Source organism: Sinocyclocheilus anshuiensis, unplaced genomic scaffold (genome assembly GCF_001515605.1).
Source record: "Sinocyclocheilus anshuiensis isolate Anshui unplaced genomic scaffold, SAMN03320099.WGS_v1.1 scaffold194, whole genome shotgun sequence".
NCBI lineage: Eukaryota > Metazoa > Chordata > Actinopteri > Cypriniformes > Cyprinidae > Sinocyclocheilus > Sinocyclocheilus anshuiensis.
The window spans coordinates 1714981-1735496 of NW_015546074.1; the positions used below are offsets into that span (position 1 = coordinate 1714981).

The 20516-nt window shown below is 38.6% G+C and overlaps 3 protein-coding genes and 1 long non-coding RNA gene across 4 annotated transcripts in view; 2 read left to right on the forward strand and 2 right to left on the reverse strand.

Annotated features, from left to right (window-relative positions):
* Positions 1-2749, forward strand: part of LOC107699812 (uncharacterized) — a 13561-nt gene extending 10812 nt beyond the window's left edge. Inside the window, exons 2-3 of the long non-coding RNA XR_001635503.1 lie at positions 2254-2342; positions 2546-2749. This is a non-coding gene — a long non-coding RNA (uncharacterized LOC107699812). The remainder of the gene's footprint in view (positions 1-2253; positions 2343-2545) is intronic.
* The window catches only part of LOC107699811 (4F2 cell-surface antigen heavy chain-like), a 10005-nt gene extending 6113 nt beyond the window's left edge, over positions 1-3892 (reverse strand). The window contains exons 1-5 of the mRNA XM_016501204.1: positions 3517-3892; positions 2473-2637; positions 1746-1843; positions 970-1047; positions 782-837 (exon numbers count right to left, since the gene is read on the reverse strand). Coding sequence (XP_016356690.1) covers positions 782-837; positions 970-1047; positions 1746-1843; positions 2473-2637; positions 3517-3892 — 773 coding nt within the window. The remainder of the gene's footprint in view (positions 1-781; positions 838-969; positions 1048-1745; positions 1844-2472; positions 2638-3516) is intronic.
* A 6181-nt stretch (positions 3893-10073) lies between these two features.
* LOC107699831 (protein phosphatase 1A-like) lies at positions 10074-16905 on the reverse strand. The gene is made up of 6 exons (XM_016501225.1): positions 16242-16905; positions 13954-14525; positions 11100-11217; positions 10848-10962; positions 10577-10640; positions 10074-10424 (listed from the first exon to the last, which is right to left on the reverse strand). Exons 1-6 carry the CDS (start codon positions 16648-16650, stop codon positions 10395-10397), a joined length of 1308 nt encoding a protein of 435 aa, XP_016356711.1. The 5' UTR covers positions 16651-16905; the 3' UTR covers positions 10074-10394.
* Positions 16906-18722: 1817 nt separating this feature from the next.
* The window catches only part of LOC107699832 (reticulon-2-like), a 22985-nt gene continuing 21191 nt past the window's right edge, over positions 18723-20516 (forward strand). Inside the window, exon 1 of the mRNA XM_016501226.1 lies at positions 18723-18830. Within this exon, the coding sequence (XP_016356712.1) occupies positions 18800-18830 (31 nt within the window). The 5' untranslated portion in view covers positions 18723-18799. The remainder of the gene's footprint in view (positions 18831-20516) is intronic.

The following is a 20516-nucleotide window of genomic DNA, read 5'->3' on the forward strand; positions in this document are numbered from 1 at the left end:
CGCTGTGGATCGCTGGATTGGCTTTCACCGTGGACGAAGCGGAGTCCAGCCCGGGGTCGTCACATGTAGTTGCCGCACACCCGCCGGCCGCTCTTTCGTCGAATCCGCCGGTCGCGCCATTGTCAAGGCCGCCGGCCTCCACTCACTCAAGCCCGCCGTGTGTGACGCTGTGTGACGCATGTTATGGAAGACTGTTTCCTGAACCTGCAGAGTAGCCTACAATGGGTCTGTGCTCAAAGGCTGTTCTATGTGCTGGGAGACGGCATCACAGTGTGTTAAGGGGCATAGCATTTCTGTCACACGCTTGAGGTATTCAGCCAATCACAACGCACTGGATAGCTGGCCAATCAGCGTACACATCGCTAAATGCATTGCATTACGCCAAATACACAACATAATGTTCTTTTTAGCAACTTCATATGACCCCTTTAATAAAACTTTTGTGCACAAATTAAATGAGTTTCTAATTCTGTCACTGCTTGTGGATAATGTCACTTTAACAATTCCTGATCTTGTTACATGCTCTAATGCACTAGAACTGTAAGGAAGTTATTTTCTATGGCCACGAAAATATCCTTTCTTAGAGTTTATATGAAATTACACTGAATGCTCGCTGGATGAACAGATTAGTTGATGCTCATATTCATTCTGCTACAGTTACTACTGGCAGCTGATATAAATAATTGTCATTAATTATAATTAATTGCAAATATTTATATACATTTCACTTAAAAAAAAAATTTGCTAACACCAGTATGAGTTCAGCTGACAAACGTGATACCTTTCATCATCTTGTGAACTGAACTCTTGTATCAGCACATTCCACTCCATTAGGGTCTGTGAAGCATAAAAACACATCAGTTTTAAAGCAGACACTGGGCATGGGCTCACCACATCGTGTCTCCAAGAAAAACCCACACACTTTTTCCACAAAAAAAGACACATCAGTGTGTTTTCAGGCAGCTTTACCTTTGCAGAGAAGGCTGCGTCTGTGTCACAGATCCCAAACCCTGATACACCATGCTCCAGCCAATACCTTAATGAGTACTGGAGAGGAAAATCATACCACATGAGCAATAATAAACAAAAAGTAGGCAGAAATATTGTCACAACAACTTTCGTTCATCTAGTGACATTTAGAGTTGCCACGATAAAAAGTTTTTTTATTCATCACATTTGAAAATAACATACCACCTACATTAAACCATACTCTAAACTTAACTGATAGTGTTAACAAAAAAGCAAGCATGAGATAAAAACACTGAAGCAACCATGCCATTTTAGCTTGCTTCTACAAGTCTTTGAGCTCTTTCATGACTTGTGTTTCATGGGACTTGTAGCCAAGTGCTCTGCATTGCACCAGGTGAGCTACCCAGCAAGTTTACTACATCAGAAAAGCCAGATAGAGCTGGTTGTGTGATGCAAACGTTTAAATGTGTTAGTTTAGAAATCATGCTCTGTGGTAAAATTGTTTGAGGTCATAAGTATTGTGCAAGTAATTACAAAAAATAAGTCTTTATTAATTAATAATCTGCCTCATAATTAGAATTTTTGTGAAAAGGAATACAAATTATTGGCTGTTTTACTACCTCTAGTGTTTATTTCAACTGGATACATACAGTGAACTGAATGTATAGGTACGTTTTTGGAGAGACATTTCCAATCAGTCTATGTTGAAAACATAATACACACTCTTGCTGATATCTTGCATTATATATATCCAGTATATATGCAATATTCCTTACTTGAATGTACTCTGATGGACCTGACCAAACATCAGTGTCATTACCCGACTCCTGCTCAAACAGATCCAGCTCACAAAGGTCCAGCATCACTCTCACACCTGAACCATATGCAAATCCGATAGATCAGTTAATATTGCTTTATTACAACCAACATAGCCTAATGCTGCTTAATATTTTTATGTGCAAACATTTGTTAGTTTTCACAATTGTTTAACAAGCACAAAGGGATTTACAGTAGCCCAAAAACATTTCACAAAATATATAAAAGACAAAACAAAAAGCATTTGGACACTTTGTGCTTGTGAATGTGAAACATGTCCACACTTACGCTATACATGAGGACAGCTGTGTGAACTTGAGGTGAACTGTCTTCATATATGCACTATAAATCACCTTGAGGCCAGTTGGTTAAAAGTAATTAGTTAATATTGGCTACAAAAAAAAATGGCATAATTTGTTTGCACATGCCACTTTGATATCTTTGTTATTTTAATGCAATGATTTTCAGACATGGCTTAAGTGTCCAAATACAAGACCAGTGTATGAGACAAGAGAAGACTGATGTGACCTAACAGCACCATCTAGTGAATGCCAAAGGTACCACAATCCTGATCCACATGCAGATAAAATAGTTAAAGAAAACTTTTCACTTTTATAAAAGGGTGAATGCCAGTAAAACTACCAAAATAAAATCAAGTGTATTTCTTAATAATGAAAATATACATACCCACTTTGCGGCTTTCTGTGATAAGCCGTGTGAATTGTGGAAGTTTGCCCAGACTTTGGTCAATCTCTGTCAGGTTGGTAGGAGAGATGTCATGCCGGAATAACCCCTCCAGAATCACTGCCCCGACCCCCAGCGATTTCAGATACGGCAGCCGCTCGGACACCCCTGAATGCGAAAAACATACACCATCATGCTGGTCTTTACTACTGGAATTTTATTGCTGTTTACTAGTATTAGGCCGACTGTACAGTCCATTCTGTGCTGCTCGCACTCAATCACTGCACCATGACACTTCACACACACATATATACAACTCCTGATCATATATATATATATATATATATATATATATTTTTTTTTTTTTTTTTTTAATTTAAATTTTTTTGCTATTCAACCCTATAACATGAGAATTTTTTTTCTCTATTTAATTTGAAAGGATGATGATCAATTAAAACAAAATATGATTTATTATTTATGAATAATTAAATAATAATTATAATTTTTTTTAAATCCTGAAAATTTCTCACAAAAATGGCACATTTTCTTGTGAACATATTTATTTTCTGATTAAGTTTATACTACACTCTCAAACATAAAGGTTTCCAAAAGAAGTTTTTTGCAACAATGCCACTGTATGAACCATTTTTGTTTCCCCAAAAGAAAACTGTTCTTTAGAAACCAGTTCTTAAAAGAATATTTTTTTCCTTAGTGTGAAGAACATTTTAAGAAGAATTAAATAATCTAAATAATGATTTTCTACTAGAATGAACCTTTTCTCCAATTGAAAGATTTAATAGATGTTATTAGATCTTAATTGAACCAAATATGTCAAAGAGGCCTTTGTTTTTATGAGTGTACACATTGTCACAACTGTGTTAAATGTTCTTGTGATGTGATTTCTCGAAAACCCAACAATAGACTTTGACATGTGGGAGTAATTTTAGGCTCCATGATGGATGGATAAACGGTTTGAATGTTTTGACAGCAGTAGATGCCATCTACCGCCAATTTTTACTGCTGTAAATGATATTTTTATTAACTTACTGCTGATATGGCTGACGTCGCCACTGTCTGCATCCATGAAGAGTGTAGGATGCAGGCGGTAAAACACATCCCTCTGCCACCAGTGCAGTGAAGGAGACTCCATCCGTGGGCTCTGAATGATTATTGTGATTGCAGTGCCCAGGATTATCAGCCAAGCAATCCAGAAGCAAAGCACAAGACGAGAACGAAACTTCTTCCATTCTGGTCCTCCTGCGCACTTCTCCAGCTCTTCTCTGCTCAGGGGCTTCCAGATGTGCTGGTGTTGCTCAATGTCTGGGATAAGGAGAGGTACAGTCTCTGAGCTGTCCAGATCAGTGAATCGACCTCCAGCAGATGCTCTGCCATAGCCTGGATCACCTTCGACCTTCAGTGTCATCTGGTCTCACTGGATGGTAGGAGCCATTGAGAAGAAAAACTGTTTGCACAAAACTTTTGTTTTACAAAAGTTTTGCATGTGACTTTATAGTGTAGGTATCCCACAATACCAATACAACCACAGCACCATATTTCATCGAATTTGATCAAATTTGTAGCTGATCAAAATCCCTGAAACTATCACATATATTGTGATGAATGCTCAATATAAAAATATAGTCATGTATGATGTATACTGTATTTTTTAATTATTTGTTGAATATCTCTGGTGGAACAAACATTAAGCACAACTAAGCGCTTAATGTTACTAATGTAAACTAATTTACTGAGTAAAACATAAAAACTCAGTGTCATAAAATATACCATAATATTTGTTCATTAATGACTAAAGTTTGATCTGCTTGGTTGGTTGGTATACAGACTTAAAAACAGATGAAACTAATATTTATTTTACACAGACAACAGAATTCAAGACACATTTATGTAATATTAATATTAGTAACAGTTATGTTTCTAATAATTATGACTACATTCAGATAATTATTATTAATACATGCTAATTAATCATTTATTTTATTTATAATTTATAATATGGCCTATTTTTTTTCCACAATCAAACACATCTCATGTGAAATCAAACTATAACTGGTTCCCATAACTATTAATCAAGGTTATTAACATTAACTAAACCTAAAATGAAAAAAAATATATCATTACATGGAGAAGAAAAAAACGTTAACTTTTTCTATTTCAGCAACATTTTTCATTTTTGTTTACTTCAAGTTGAAGTACTAAATTAACTAAAACTAAATACACTACAACTAACAACTAAAATTGAATAAAAAAAAAACTATGCAGACATATAAAAAGCTACTGAAAATGACAAAAACAAATTGACTAATACTTTAACTAAAATTAAACAAAATAAGAAAATATAAATTCAAAATATTAACCAAAACTATAATAGTGTATCAATGATAGAAAAATAACACTCCTATTAATCTCTATCTACTTGAAAGCATTGAAATATTTTCAATATCTACTTCTTCACTATTTTAATAACATTTTAAAATGCTTATTTTGCTTTTTGAGATTAAATAAGTTAAAGTTTGCAACAGCTCCATGACACATTAGCGCAAGTACACCAGTTAATGAATGTTATTTCATGCTACAACTTTGGTATTCATGTCAGTTAGTTCAGTTAGTGTTTCGCATATTTATTTATTTATTATTTAGTATTTCTTGGTCTGTATACTTAATGTAATGACACTGTAGGATGAACACTGTAAAATCCTCCCACTAGTGAATTCTAGTCTCAAAGACAAGATATTTGAGCTTTTGTACTTACCTGTTGGGAAACGTCTGACAGCGCAAGCTCTCTCTGACTCTGACGGTTCTTTTTGTTTCAGTTTTCAGTTTATTGTTATGACAAACACACCAATGCTGTTGCACTGAAGAACAGGTTAAACTTCAGTGAGGTCCAAATGCTCACGTATCCTTGAACTTCTTGTTTTTAACTCTCTTTGAACATTAAAGTATGACAGTAACACCAAAGATGAGGTTTCAGTAATTAGTATAGAGATGTCAAGACCCATGACACCTCAGTCACACATTCTATAGAGGTTATGGTACATTCACTGTAGGCCAAGTGACACTGGGTGAGTTTATTAAATAACTGGAGTAAAGTATTTACCGGCAGGCACGTGCACACATAGATAAAAGGGGGCTTGAGCACCTGCCCTTGTTCTTCCTCGAGAGAAAGTGCCTTTTTTTTCTGGGGAGTGTCTTTTTTTAAATTTTTTGATAAATGAATACATGTATAGCTATATGTGCGCGCGTGTGTGTGTGTGTGTTTCTGTTTGCACACAGCTTTCCCTGTCAAACTAATAAAAAATATCAGGTTGTCACGGTTCATGGGTCTGTGTGCTCATTTCTATGTCTGTGTGTGTGTGGGTGTTATCCGCTCCTTGTGCTTGTCAGTGTTGCCTAGTTACCACGCACCTGACGAGCTGATCAGAGCGGTCACAGGTGTAGCTCGTCTGCACTGCCTATATCTGGCTGGCGTTTCTGTGGCGTGTTGTCAGATCGTTGTTGCTCATGTCTTGTCTGGTTCAGTGTTGCCAATTTAGCTAATTTGTAGCTAGATTTAGTGACTTCCCCGCCCCTTTTGAGACTTTTTTCAAAAGTTTAGGGACAAATATAGCAACTTCTTGGACAAACTCTGGTTCTCTGTCAGACCTTCTAGTTCCTGAGTTGATTCCCGCCTGTTATCGGTTCCCTGGAGGGTTTGGACTGCTTGGATTATTCGCTGCCTGAGCTGAGACTCTGCACTGCTGGGTTACCTGCACTTCTACTATTGATGTAGTTGGAGTTGTCTAATAAAGACTACCTTTTCACTTGCAATTGGATCTTGTGTTTCTGTTTCATGACAGAACGATCTGACCATTATGGATCCAGTGAGTGCATCAGATTTAAGAGACTTTTTGGCTCACAGTAATTCACGCATGGATCGCCAGGAGGAACAGATGGTAGCCTCAAATCGTGCTGTTCAAACCCTGGTCTCTCAGGTCTCGGAGCTTACCACCCAGCTACAACGTTTCCAGACTGAGTCTGTCCAGCAACACACTGTGCCTAATCCACCTGTGTCTTCTATCGCGGATCAGGCCGCTCGTTTCACCGAACCCCGCCTTCCGCCTCCAGCTTTTTACTCTGGTGAGTCCCAGCAATGGCGCTTTTTTTCTTGCCAAGTGTTCTCTGTATATCTCTCTTCAACCATCGTCGTTTCCTACGGAGGAATCGAAGATAGCGTTTGTCATAACGCTGCTCTCTGGACGGGCGGCTCTCTGGGGAACTATCGTTTGGGAGCAGAAGCTTCCCTGCTGCACGTCATTTCAGTCATTGTCGGATGAGATCAAAAAGTTTTTTGATCGGGCGGCTTCAGGCAGAGAGGCGGCTCGTTTTCTGGCGGAATTATGGCAGGGGATTACGCCATTGAATTCCGCACCCTGGCGGCGGAGTGCCGTTGGAATCTTGAAGTGCAGTGGGACATGTTTTTACATGGACTTGCTGATTATATCAAGGATGAGATCTATGCACTGGAGTTACCGTGCCGTTGGAATCTTGAAGCGCAGTGGGACATGTTTTTACATGGACTTTCTGATTATATCAAGGATGAGATCTACGCACTGGAGTTACCTACAACGCTGGATGGATTAATCGATCTGGCTATTCGGGTGGACACCAGATTGCAGCAGAGAGATCAGCGAGCGTGCCGAGCTCTGGCGGCCAATCTACTGAATCACCTTTCTGTCACCTCCTCTGACGCGGATGTTTCCTTTCTCTGAACCGGAACCCATGCAGATGGGCAGATCCCGTCTTTCCCTGGAGGAGAAGCGTAGGCGGGGAGATGAGGGTCTCTGCCTGTATTGCGGAGCTGCTGGTCACATCGCAGCACAGTGTCCCGTAAAAGCCAGAACCCGTCAGTAACCCCTTACCTACTCATTGTCACATTGGCTAAATCCTCTCTTGCTGCTACCCTCCTTCCTGTCAAGTTGCAGTGGTCCTCAGCCACTTATGACTGTCAGGCTTTAATTGACTCTGGTGCTGAGACTCTAGACTCTGATCTTGCTTTCAGACATAAACTCCCAATGGTTGCTCTCTCCCAGCCTATTGCTGTCCATGCTCTCAATGGTCTATCTCTTCCTTCCATCACTCACCCTACAGGTCCAGTAAGACTCCTCACTTCTGATAATCACACTGAGATCATTCATTTTCTTTTAACTGACACGCCTGTTACTCCAGTAGTCCTTGGGCATCCCTGGCTTGTGCTTCATAACCCTTATATAAATTGGAGTAAGAATTCTATTTTCTCTTGGAGTAAGAGTTGTCATGCTGCTTGTTTGTTGTCTGCCTGTTCTTCTGTGTCCTGTTCTGTGTTTCAGGATGAGTATATGGACCTGTCAAACCTGCCCAGTGAGTACCTCGACCTGAAGAGAGTGTTCAGTAAGTCTCGAGCTGCTTCTCTACCTCCGCATCGTCCCTATGACTGTGCAATAGATTTATTACCTGGTACGTCTCCGCCTAAGGGCAAACTTTATTCACTTTCCGCCCCGGAGAGGGAGGCCATGGAGAAATATAGTTCTGATTCTCTAGCAGCCAAGATCATTCACCCTTCTTCACCGGCGGGGGCGGGGGGGTTTTTTCGTGAAAAAGAAAGACTGGTCTCTTTGTCCCTGTATCAACTATCGAGGGCTGAACAACATCACGGTGAAGAATACATATCCTTTGCCGTTGACGTCTTCTGCCTTTGAACGTCAGCAAGGGGCGTCCTTTTTCACGAAATTGGACCTCCGCAACGCTTATCATTTGGTTCGCATAAGGGAGGATTATGAATGGAAGACTGCTTATAATACCCCCAGGGGGCACTTTGAATATTGCATTCTTCCTTTTGAGCTTTCCAACGCCCCCGCAGTCTTCCAGGCACTCGTCAATGACGTGTTGAGAGAGATGCTAGATCAGTTCATTTATGTCGACCTGGATGACATGCTGATATTTTCTCACTCTGTCCAGGAACATGTTCAGCACGTCAGGCGAGTGCTTCAGAGGCTGTTAGAGAATGGTCTTTATGTCAAGGCGGAGAAATGCGCTTTCCATGCACAGTCTGTTCCCTTTTTGGGTTACATCGTGTCGGTCGAGGGGATGCGCATGGCTCCGGACAAGATTCAGACTGTGGTTGATTGGCTAACTCCAGATTCCCGCAGGCCCTGCAGAGGTTTCTGGGCTTTGCCAATTTTTACCGGGATTTTATTCGCAATTTCAGCCAGCTAGCTGCCCCTTTGACTGCCTTAACCTCCACCAAAACTCCATTCAGGTGATACAGCGCAGCTGAAGCTGCGTTTTGCCAAACTGAAGAGCTGCTTTGTTTCAGCTCCCATCCTTATCGCCCCTGATACCTCCCGACAGTTTGTGGTGGAGGTTGACGCGTCAGAGGTGGGGGTTGGTGCCATCCTATCCCAGCGTTCTTCCTCGGACGGTAAGATGCATCCTTGCGCGTATTTTTCTCACCGTTTGTCTCCCGCTGAACGCAACTATGATATTGGTAATCGAGAGCTGCTGGCAGTCAAGCTTGCCTTGGAGGAATGGCGTCATTGGTTAGAAGGTTCGGGGGTTCCTTTTATCGTCTGGACGGATCATTAGAATCTTGAGTACATCAAGTCCGCTAAAAGATTGAACTCTAGGCAGGCTCGGTGGGCTTTATTTTTCGGTCTTTTCCATTTTTCTATTTCTTATCAGCCGGGCTCCAAGAACATCAAGCCCGATGCGTTAACCTGTATTTTTGACCATTCGGAGCGCCCGTCTTCTCTCTAGCCCATTATGCCACAGAAGATTTTTGCACAGTGATATACTGGATACAATACACAAAATACAATGCACAGAAAAAAAGTATTTGGACAATTCATCCACTCATCACTAATACTTACTGTAAAACACAATGTCTGAGCTCTTCATGTATGATTTCATAACAATTTAGACTTACAAAATGACAGCGAGACAATGAGTGTTTTTATACAAAATGAGTCCTCATTCTCAATGTTATTTTTCATGTGTTTTAAAGCTGATGTGTACTCTAGTAAAACATAAATAAATAAATAAATAAGAGCGAGAGAGACAAGTGAATTTATAGTTCAAGTACCCTTTATAAAGTTTTACAGATGTTAGTTTTAATATATTGAACAAGTTTGGTTATATAAATCTAAGCTCTCTGTAAGTAAAGAGAGCTTTAACATCCATAAACAAATAAAGCAAACATATTTATAATACACTTATACATTGAAGTATCTTATATATGTTTGTAAATCTGGGGTCAGTCGTGAAGTCAGTCATGAAACAACCTATAACTGTAATGTTACATCAAATTATTTATTTAAATCAATTTAGAAAAGTGTTACTTAAAAGGCTAATAAAGTACATTTATTTAAAGGTGATTTGTGTCATTTAATGGGAATGCTTTCTTTTATCCCAGCTTCAAGTGGACAGACAATTAAGTAAGCCTTTAATTTAATTTAATTTAATTTTTTATTTAATTTAATTTAACTAAAAACTTGGGCTCTGTGGCACTTTAAAGTTTAAAGTCAAAACTGTTTTTTTTTTTTTTTTTAATGGAATATTGTGCCCTTGAAATCTTTAATCAAAAACACTAACAATTACATTTGGTGACACTAGTGGTACATTACGCACTTCACCTTAAGTAAAGTAAAATCTTTATATCTTCCATTAAAAGCTTTACATGATGTCAGTGTTTAATGCTTTACCTTCATGAAAGCATTTGATAAACCCTCTTCTTCCCCCATTTCTGTTTATAATACACAACATTTATTTAAAAAAAATAAATAGTTTGGCTAAACAATTTGACCTCTGTAAAACAGGTGGCACGCAAATGTCCTCCTCACATTATTACATCTACAGAGATTCAAGGCTTGAGTCCATCTCCAACATAATTGCCACTAGGTGGAGTCATCAGAGCCGCCAGTATCCTGAAATTATGACAAAATAGTGGAAAATTGTTGTTTGTAAATTGAACATTTGCACTATACATTTAAAGACACCTTGAAATCGTATTAAAAATCAAATAAACTGTTGAGGAATTAATATAATATGGCTTTAACATGTATGCATGCATACATACCATCGGCTCATGAGATCTAACGGCTGCTGCATATTTTTGATATGCACCAATTATGCAATCTTTCCTGCAGACAAACAAAACCGAGATTGAGAAAACATGTTTGAATGTTGAATTGTCACTTATATACAGTGCCCTCCACTAACATTGGCCCCCTTTGTAAATATGAGCAAAGGCAGCTGTGAAAATAAATCTGCATCGTTTCTTTTTGAACTTTTATTCTAAAAATTCAAAATTAGTGCAGGGCACTGTATTAGTGCCCAGTATCACTTACTTGCATGAGATTCCTCCATTTGGTGGGAGGCCGGGAATATTTTCAGACGCCAGGAATTTCATCACATAGAGCAGGTCAGGTTCCTCATCTTTAGATCTGATCACGTTAATGATCTCTGTAACATGAAAAAAAAATGTTATATGTTATACAAAATCTGACATTTAGAGAGATATTTCATCTAATCAATTTTTTTTATTGCATCTTTATTATATAGTTTAAAACCTTTTATATCAAATGAATTAGTGAAATTACCTGCCACTTTTTGCTCAATGACGCGCTCTAACTCTGCCTCCTGTTGCAGTGCCTCTGGTGTCACCTTGGGGGCGCCGTCAAAGCAAATAATGGTAATGCTGATGTTGTCTAAACTTCCCTGCAAGATAAGAATTTAAAATTCTGCTCACAAAAAAACAGCTAAATAAATAAATTAGACTAAATCAATGTACCTCACTATTACATAAAAATATTGAGTTAAAGGGGTCATATGACGTTCCTAAAAAGAACATTATGTTGTGTATTTGGTGTAATGCAAAGTGTTTATGCAGTTTAAGGTTCAAAAAACACATTATTTTCCACATAATGTACATTATTGTTGCTCCTCTATGCCCCGCCTTTCTAAAACGCGTCGATTTTTACAAAGCTCATCGTTCTGAAAAGCGACGTGTACGCTGATTGGCCAGCTATCCAGTGCGTTGTGATTGGCCGAATACCTCAAGCGTGTGACGGAAATGTTACGCCCCCTACCATACTGTGACACCGTGTCCCGGACGCGACGAGACAAAACCAATAAAACCCATTACAAACTAGGCATTTGTTGAATCCAGTGGGGACATAATTACTGATTACAATGACTTATACTGTCTTTTTACGCGTTGCGTTGCGTTTCGCGCCGCGTAAACCTAAAACCATGTCTGCATTTGTGATCGGAGAAACGACAAACAACAAGCGCTACTCTACACTGCTCAAAACTCGCGTTTGAATCATCAGTGGCAAATTCTTTAAATATAAAAAACTTACTTACAGGCTGAGTCAGAAGCGCCAGACTGTCCATGCAAAGTTGGAACTGCCCCACTTTATAGAAACAGCCTTTGAGCACAGACCCATTGTAGGCTACTCTCACGGCGGGCTTGAGTGAGCGGAGGCCGGAGGCCTAGAGTGAGCAGAGCTTGAGTGAGCGGCAGCCGGCGGATTCGATGAAGGAGCGTCCGGCGGGCTTGCGGCAACCACATGTGACGACCCCAGGCTGGACTCCGCTTCGTCCACGGTGAAAGCCGATCCGGCGATCCACAGCGCGAAGTTGATGTATTTCCTCAGCGACCAGAGCGTCTTCACAACATGGCGGCAGCAACGATACTACAGCAAGAATAAAAGTTACGCCTTCTTTCTCTGCGTGAATATTTGGGCGGCGTTATGCAAATCTTCCCACACAGTGACGTAGACATGTGGGGGCATGTTTAAATGAGGCGTTTTAGGAGGGCGTGGACAAGTCTTAACTTTTATAAAGAATATCTCTTTGGGTTTGAGACTTTAGTCTTTGCAAATTTAGGGATCTTATCTATTCACGAACAGCTTGTAACACTCCAAAGAGAAAGGAAAATTAGAAATAGCATCATATGACCTCTTTAATGAATTAAGATCAGTATGTTCATAGACAGCTAACAGTTATAAACCACTTGGCCTTGCCGAGTAGCTGGTCATATCTCAGATATACCTTAGCCTGCAGTCTGAATCTCACTCGTAATCCCCTCTCGCTCTCTCCTGTAATCATTCTATTTAAAGAACAGTACCTACATAAAACAGGTCAATGAGGTCAAATTCTATGATGCACTCTGTAATCTTCCTGGCCTCAACATGTGGCAGGGAAATATCATTATATAATATTATGTAACCCAAATGCCTAATCATTTTAAGTAACCAGGCATTCCTAAACTTGTTTAATGTTTTAGAAGGTGACGGCATTACTGGCAATTCAATATCGACTTCGCATCAGACTTGAGTTATTGTCTTGCCGGTCATGGGCTAATGACTAGCAATAAATAAAATCATATTGATGCAATGATTCTCATATTGTGAGAGAAATTCTGACACTCCATTTTAGAAGCCATTTACTATTTAGTTTCATAGAGCCTGACTTTTTTTTTTTTTATGGCATAATGGCAAATTTATTTTAAAGTTTATTCTTACCAAGAATCACTCACTTAGAAAAGAAGAAACATTTAAAGCAACTAACCATAGATTGTTTTTTGGAGTCATTCAGGGGTAGGAGTTGTATAAAATTAGTGGAAAATTAGAAATATAACCAAATATTTTGCATCAAATGAAACGGAATATACAGTTTTGTTTGTTGATATCTAAAGTATTTGCTAAGATGCTAAGTGGCTCAAACTAACAAAAAAGAAAAAAAAGAAAACAAATGAACTTTGACAAACCATCAATTAGGTTATTGTTCGGAATAGTATACTGTACCATAGTTGTATTATTTTTGCTTCATTTAGTATTTAAACTGTACGGAATAACTGGATTATATTATATATTGCACATATATTTAGCCTAAATTTGCAGAACACATAATATCCCACAATGCATCGCATCCAGCCAGTGATATTTTGGTTATTATTTATATCAAATTATTAATTAATTTATTGAAATAGCTTTTGTTTTTATATTTTCAGTTTTCATTTTAATTTTACTTTTAGTTTTAGTCATTTTGTTTTGTGATTTTTACATTTTTATTAGATTTGTTTTTCCTTGTTTAGTTTATTTTTATTCGTAATTTTATTTAGCACATTTTATGAATTTATATTTGATTATTTTTATTTCAGTTTTAGTAATTTTACCACCCCAGCTTAAACTTGTGTGTTTTATTATATTATTATATTTTATATGATTTATAATTTCAGCTATATTTCTATTAAAGAATGTTTTTTAGATGACTGTATTTGTGAAATACAACTGAACATTTTACATTTTTCTAGTTTTTCATCTAATTTTATTTTATCTTTATTTCAATTACTGAAAACAATTTTAATCGTTTTAGTTCAATCTCTTTGGAGCTTAAACGTATGGCCTGTGGCCAAACCAATGGTATCGTCTCACTGCTGTTACCAACCTTATAGAGGCAGAGGTCAATGACCTGTGTGCAGATCTCCCTCAGATCATCACAGACCTGCAGACGGTTGCGCACAAATGCACACAGCTCCTCATTACCGATGGCATCCCAGACGCCATCACACGCTACCACCAGGAACTCATCTTCTGGGCTTCGCTCCAGCTCGTACACCTCTGGTTCAGGAGACACCAGCTGTTCGGTCTGAGTCCTCCATTCCACCTCCTTAAAGTTGAAGTCGCCAAGAGCGCGGGACACGGCCAGCGAGCCGTTGATACGCTGCAGAGTGACAGAGCCGCCAGCGTTCTGGATGCGCTCTTTCTCACGTGGGTTGACAGGTTTGTGGTCCTCTGTGTAGAAGGCCACCTGGCCATCGCGGCAAAGGAAGGTCCGTGAATCACCACAGTTGATGAAGTAGATGTTTCGTGGAGAGATCATAACAGCGGCTGCTGTCGATCCGCTGTGGTCCCAGCTCTCATTGCGGGCCAGGGTGTGCATGTGACGGTCTATGTTAAGGAAGCCATCTCTGATGCCATCTTTGACCTGGTCTACATCCTCATCCTCCGTCACACAGCCTGATTAAACAATCATATAACAGGGTCAAGCACAGTGACATAAGGCCTTTCTATCTGCCCAGAAACCTGCCTTTCAACCTACTTGAGGAACATTTCCATTACTTCAGATTAATACATTACCTCAGAGGGTTTTTTGGATCCCTTTTTAAAAATATAAAGGCAGCTGACATTTTATATATTGTATATACAGGTGCATATCAATAAATTAGAATGTCGTGAAAAAGTTCATTTATTTCAGTAATTCAACTCAAATTGTGAAACTCGTGTATTAAATAAATTCAATGCACACAGACTGAAGTAGTTTAAGTCTTTGGTTCTTTTAATTGTGATGATTTTGGCTCACATTTAACAAAAACCCACCAATTCACTATCTCAACAAATTAGAATACTTCATAAGACCAGTAAAAAAAACATTTTTAGTGAATTGTTGGCCTTCTGGAAAGTATGTTCATTTACTGTACATGTACTCAATACTTGGTAGGGGCTCCTTTTGCTTTAATTACTGCCTCAATTCGGCGTGGCATGGAGGTGATCAGTTTGTGGCACTGCTGAGGAGGTATGGAAGCCCAGATGCACCTGTATAAAGACTTATTTATACAGTGAAAGACAAATATATTATAGTTCTAAATATGTGTAAAATATTATCTGAAATCTTATCATTCAATAGAACAATTTTTTTTGTGATTGATCCCATAATTTCAAAATAAAGTGCTAAGAAATCTGAATTAAACTATAACAAATAACGTATTGACTATTTATTATTATTACTTTTTATTACTTTTTATTTAATTTATTTTATTTTTTACAGTTATATACCTTTTCATTGACAATTTTTCCATGGACCCCAATCTGTTAAACCTTACATTACATTTTGAAGAATGTCTTCTTCACTGACTTCCATAGTATTTTTTTTTTCCAAGTCAATGGCTACTCTCGACATTTTGGTTGCCAACATTCTTCAAAATATCATCTTTTGTGTTCATCAACTGAAAGAAATTCTTACAAGTTTGGAACTTGAGGATGAGTAAATGGATTTTCATTTTTTGGTGAACTATCCTTTTAAAGCTTTTTTAAAAGTATCTTTAATACAAATGTATTTTGTCTTACAAATGTATTTTTCGCATTTTAAATTTAAGTTAAAAATATTGGTTACACTTTATTTGTAAATACACAAACAAGTACAGAGTAACAGGTATTACCATGTACTTACTATAGGGTTAGGGTTTGGCTGTACAATAATTATGCATAATTTACTGTTAATAAGTATAGGTAGGTATTACAAAAATATCTAGAAAAAGTAAATGTATCATTTTAAATAATTTTAGTCGACAACAAGTCAAAAAAAGTCTAATAAAAAACAAATTTTAATAAAAATATACAAATTAAAAAGTCATTTTTAGCAGTTTCTATATAAAACACCATCCTGACATGAACAATACCTCACAGCTTTTTTTACTTTGCCAATAAGCAATCACCTGCAGCAGTTTGAAGCAAGAAACTGACTAACAACACACTAGCAACCACCTAGAACACCAGCAAATTACTGTGCTTAGCAAATATTGTGGTTGCAGTAATAACTTAGTCTTTAAATTTAAAAATCTAGTTTACATTTTGAAATTGCTGACATTTAAAAGGACAATATCACTAACTGTTTGCATATACAAATTCCATCATTTTCTCTTCAAGTTTGGTAATCTGCATATAATCGGTGAGTACCTGTGTCGAGAATAAAATCCAGCAGGTGTCTGGAGCAGTAATGAGCCACCATTCTCCCCGCATGTCCATCGTACACGGCAAAATAGCTCCAGTCTGGCAAGGCATCGGCCATCTCTGGCATGCAGGTGTGGGAATCCTCCATCTGGGCTCGCCAACCCTGCATACTGGCCATGCCGTAGTTAATGCCCCATTTCGACCCGCCTTCTGCTGTATCTTTCTCCAAAACGGGCCTTTCAAGGTAGGGTCTGCCCATATCCTCTTCATTTTCAAAGTACTCATCATCAGCTCCCGGCTCCCGTCGGCCACCCTTGAAGAAGAAGGTCACCAACTTCTCGGTTTCCTTCACCAGCTGCCTCAGGAATGAGGGCACCTCCATGTTGCTGGCTCGCCTGGCAGTTCTCATGGCCATCCGGATCCTCCGCTTCAGTCTGCTACTGTTCCTCAAACTCCTCTTTCTGGTCCTCCGAAGCCGATCCAGTGTCTCCCATTGAGTTGGAATGGACTATTGCTGGACAAACAGTGTTAATGCATGCAATTAGTTTGGTGTCCTAAATATGTTTGAGCAAGCTTCTGCTGTTCCCAAGGAAATCCATTGGACTGTTCTAATGATATGAAGTCTTATGAATTCTGGGTGTGTTTATTACTTTTGCCAAGCCTTGTCCTTTCACTTGCCAAGTTCTGATTGGCTAATCTATTTATGTTCACTCATCCTCAGACAGTGTTCTGTCTTTCCTTTCATCTGTACACCCTCATGTAATCCCTACTTCGTAATGTGTCTGGATTAGTTAGTGTGCACACATGCACTTGATGAACTACACAGTGTTTCATAATGAGCATCCAAACAGGACGGATTTAAATATCATGTGCACTATTGACAATGAGCCTTTGCTGGGATGTGTTTTGGGTTTGGATTTTGACAGTATATATGTGAAATACATCTTATACGATATAGTCCAAATATTGTTTAATACAAATTGATAGTGATTCAAAGCCCACCTTTCATACCTGTTCAGACCTGCCGTGGGCTTATCCAGATATTTAGATTTAATTTTGATCTTCTAAATGCCTAATCGCCAATGAGAACCACATGTTGTCACAAACACTCCTAATTCACTGTAAGTAAACATTGCGTTTCACTACTATAAATTGTTTGAAAGAGTAAAACAGTAGTCTGGATGGTTGAATAGCCAGTTAGCATCTCTTCACTCTTCAGGTAATTGTCTTTATGAATAGTATGAACTGTCCTCCTAAGGAAGGCCCAGTTCTTGGAAGGCTTGCAGATTACCTGTATTTAAGTAGCGTAGGTGTGTGACGTTTGGATTTGAGCCATTCATGCACAATGAGCAAGGGCATTACACGACCCTGACATTCAAACCTGCATAATTACAATTACATAAGAGGCACACTCACTTTTTTTAGAGATTCCCTTTTTTGTGTTTGTACATGTTACCATTACACTTTTTATATAATAATGTTTACTTGAGTGTAAGCTATGATTTCACAATTACATGAATGAGTACATATGCTCTCAGAAAAAAAAAGACAAAAGCTGTCACTGGGGCGGTACCTTTGCAAAAGGTAAACCTTTGTACCTGTAAAGAGTCTATAATGGTACCGTAAAAGTGCATATTAGTATCTAAAGTTTACATATTAGTACCTAAATGTACAAAGGTGTACCTTCTGAAAAAGTACAACCCCAGTGAGAGTTTTTTGTGTATACACAGCTATTGATGGACTAATGCTTACCGAAGCGATAAAGAACACAATCATATATTATGATTATGAATTCACAATTACAATGAATTATTCAGCTATTGCCTTTTTTTTTGCTGCATTTATACTCCTTACACTAATGGATATCTTAATATGTTTAATCATCATTACATGTTTACACAATTTAATATTTATAACGTTGATTTCTGGTCCATCGTGCCAACCTGCAACCACTGAGGTGTGCAAAGGGTGTTTATTTATTACTAATAGTAGCTGATTTTGTGTAGATAAATGTTTTAAAATTATTTTAATGAAAATATCCAAAATACAATTATTTATTTAAAATAATTTAATTGATAAATTAATAATTATTTAAATAACTATGTAAAATGTATTAAAGTTTAATTTGTTGAAAAAATCTCTGAGTAATGTATCTTAAAAGGTGGTTATTAAAATTAAGAATACTTCATGGGTTATTTTAATGGTGTAACATGTTCATCCTTGTTAAATTCAATCAGACAGACATAAAGAGGATGTTGATCTGAGATGGCAGAGATGAGCCACACACACACACACACACACAGTGGCATTCTGAGTCTATTGGCTGCAGCAGAGAATGAGAGAGCGAGTGAACCTGGGAGGGGCCACCCGCCTGATGGAGAGAGGGGAGGGTGAGAGAAAGAGAAACAGCAGTGCATTAAAGGAGAGAGGGAGGGAGGGGCGCATGAGGAGCACAGAGCATGAGAGAGCTGAAAAGAGAGGGAGCGATTTAGCAGAGGAGTGCCACAGCACGGAGGAGAGGGGGGACTCCAGACTGGATGGGCCCAGCGGTGCCTTGATGGAGCATGGGTCAGGTTTTAGGGTTCTCCCACTGCAGTGAGTCCTTCCTTTGTCTCTATATTTCTCTCTGTATGCTGCTGACGTGTTTGTATTCTTTTGTTTTGTGTCTGATGCATCATCTCGGTTGCTTGTTGGCTCCAGCACTCGTTCACCCGTCTGTTTTGCTGGATTCTGCTGATGTTGCAGTGTGTACTAGCTCTGTTCCTATAAATGCAGCATCTGTATGAGACTTGTGCTGTTTACAAATGTATTTGAGGGAAAAACAATGTCAAAAAAAAGAAAAATGGTTGTCATTAGTAATAATCTGGCATGATTTGGTGTAACAATTGCTACAATCGGTTTGTTTTTGTCTAATTTATCCTACAGAATGTGAGTGTAAACATTGAGTACTGCTGATTACAGCAAATTATATTCTCGTTTACACAGAAAAACTATGTATTTTTTGTTATTAAAAATGGTTCTTTTAAAAACTGTTCACTGAAAGGTTCTTTGGGAACCCAAAATGTGTTCAATTACACAGATGATCAAACGAGGGCCTGTGATGACCTTTGATTTGGCCCACCATGCTATATCACAAGAAGAGGGGAAAAACTAAAAAAAAAAATGGCATTGAAGTATAGCATATTAAAATTAATGATTTAAATTTGTTTAACTTTTTTTGTATGTTTTTATAAGTGAAAAAATCATGTAAAACATTTTTTTTTGTTCCATTATTTAAAAAAAAAAACGTACAATATTTTTTTTTAAATATTGTTGGATTTAATGCAACATTTACCTTTGGCCCACAGCCCTCAATCAATTTTGAAAAGTACTTCTATTGTATCTATTGCATGTTCTATTACATCGCTACGAAACCCCCTTTTGGAATCTTTATTTTTAAGAGTGTATATGCAAGTATGTAAATATAATATAATAAGGCACTAAAAAGGAAAAGGAAACCTCTGGCTTAAAGATCTGAATAAAGCTTTGTTCCTCAGCTTGTTTCACTCATCCCATTGAGCAAAAATGGAGGCTCAGAGGCTTTTATCACAGGTCTCTTTTATGGATGCCCATAATATTCAAATAGACATGAGCTGCATAAGCTATGTGTCAGACTCTGTTCCATGTTTTGTCTGTGTCTTGCTCCCCAGGTGTTCCTTTCCCATGTTTAATTTGTCCCAGGTGTTCCCCATGATGGTTCATTGCTCCCAGGTGTGTCTCGTCATCCCCTCCTCCTGTGTGTGTGTATAAAAAGTGTTCCCAGTCCCAAGTTCTCTGTCCGCTGTGAACGTCTTCCTGTGAACGTCTTCCTGTGTTCGTCTCCCTTGGTTCCTTGGTGCAAATAAAGTCTTGGTAAAGTATTCTCCAGCGTCTCCTCATCCCTCGTGTGTGTGCAACGTGACAGAACAGCGGACCGAACAGTAAGCGGCATCCCTTCCCCGTGTTTGATTTCCGGTTTTTGTAAGTTTTTGTTTTGCCCTTTTTTCCCGTGCGCTCCTCCACGTCCCCATATGGAGGAGCGTTTAATGTTCATCTCAGTGGCTCAAGCGAGCCCAGACCCCGTCGTCTTCGCGAGGGCGTTTGTGCCGCTCGCCCTCGGCAGCTCCCTCGAGGGGGAATTATGTTTATGTGGACGAATTATGTTAAGGACGTTAAAGTGGCAGGCCCAGAGCTCGCTCCAGTGTCGGCTCCAGCCCCAGAGCTCGCTCCAGTGTCGGCTCCAGCCCCAGAGCTCGCACCCGT

Bases quoted from the DNA above. Each gene is read 5' to 3' on its own strand.
- LOC107699831 (XM_016501225.1), bottom strand. From the start codon at position 16,650: ATGGCCATGAGAACTGCCAGGCGAGCCAGCAACATGGAGGTGCCCTCA. The intron at 14,526-16,241 runs GTACTCACCGAT...TTGTTTAATCAG, and splicing joins GGATTTTATTCTCGACACAG to GCTGTGTGACGGAGGATGAG. The intron at 10,641-10,847 runs GTAAGTGATACT...GTTTGTCTGCAG, and splicing joins AATGGAGGAATCTCATGCAA to GAAAGATTGCATAATTGGTG.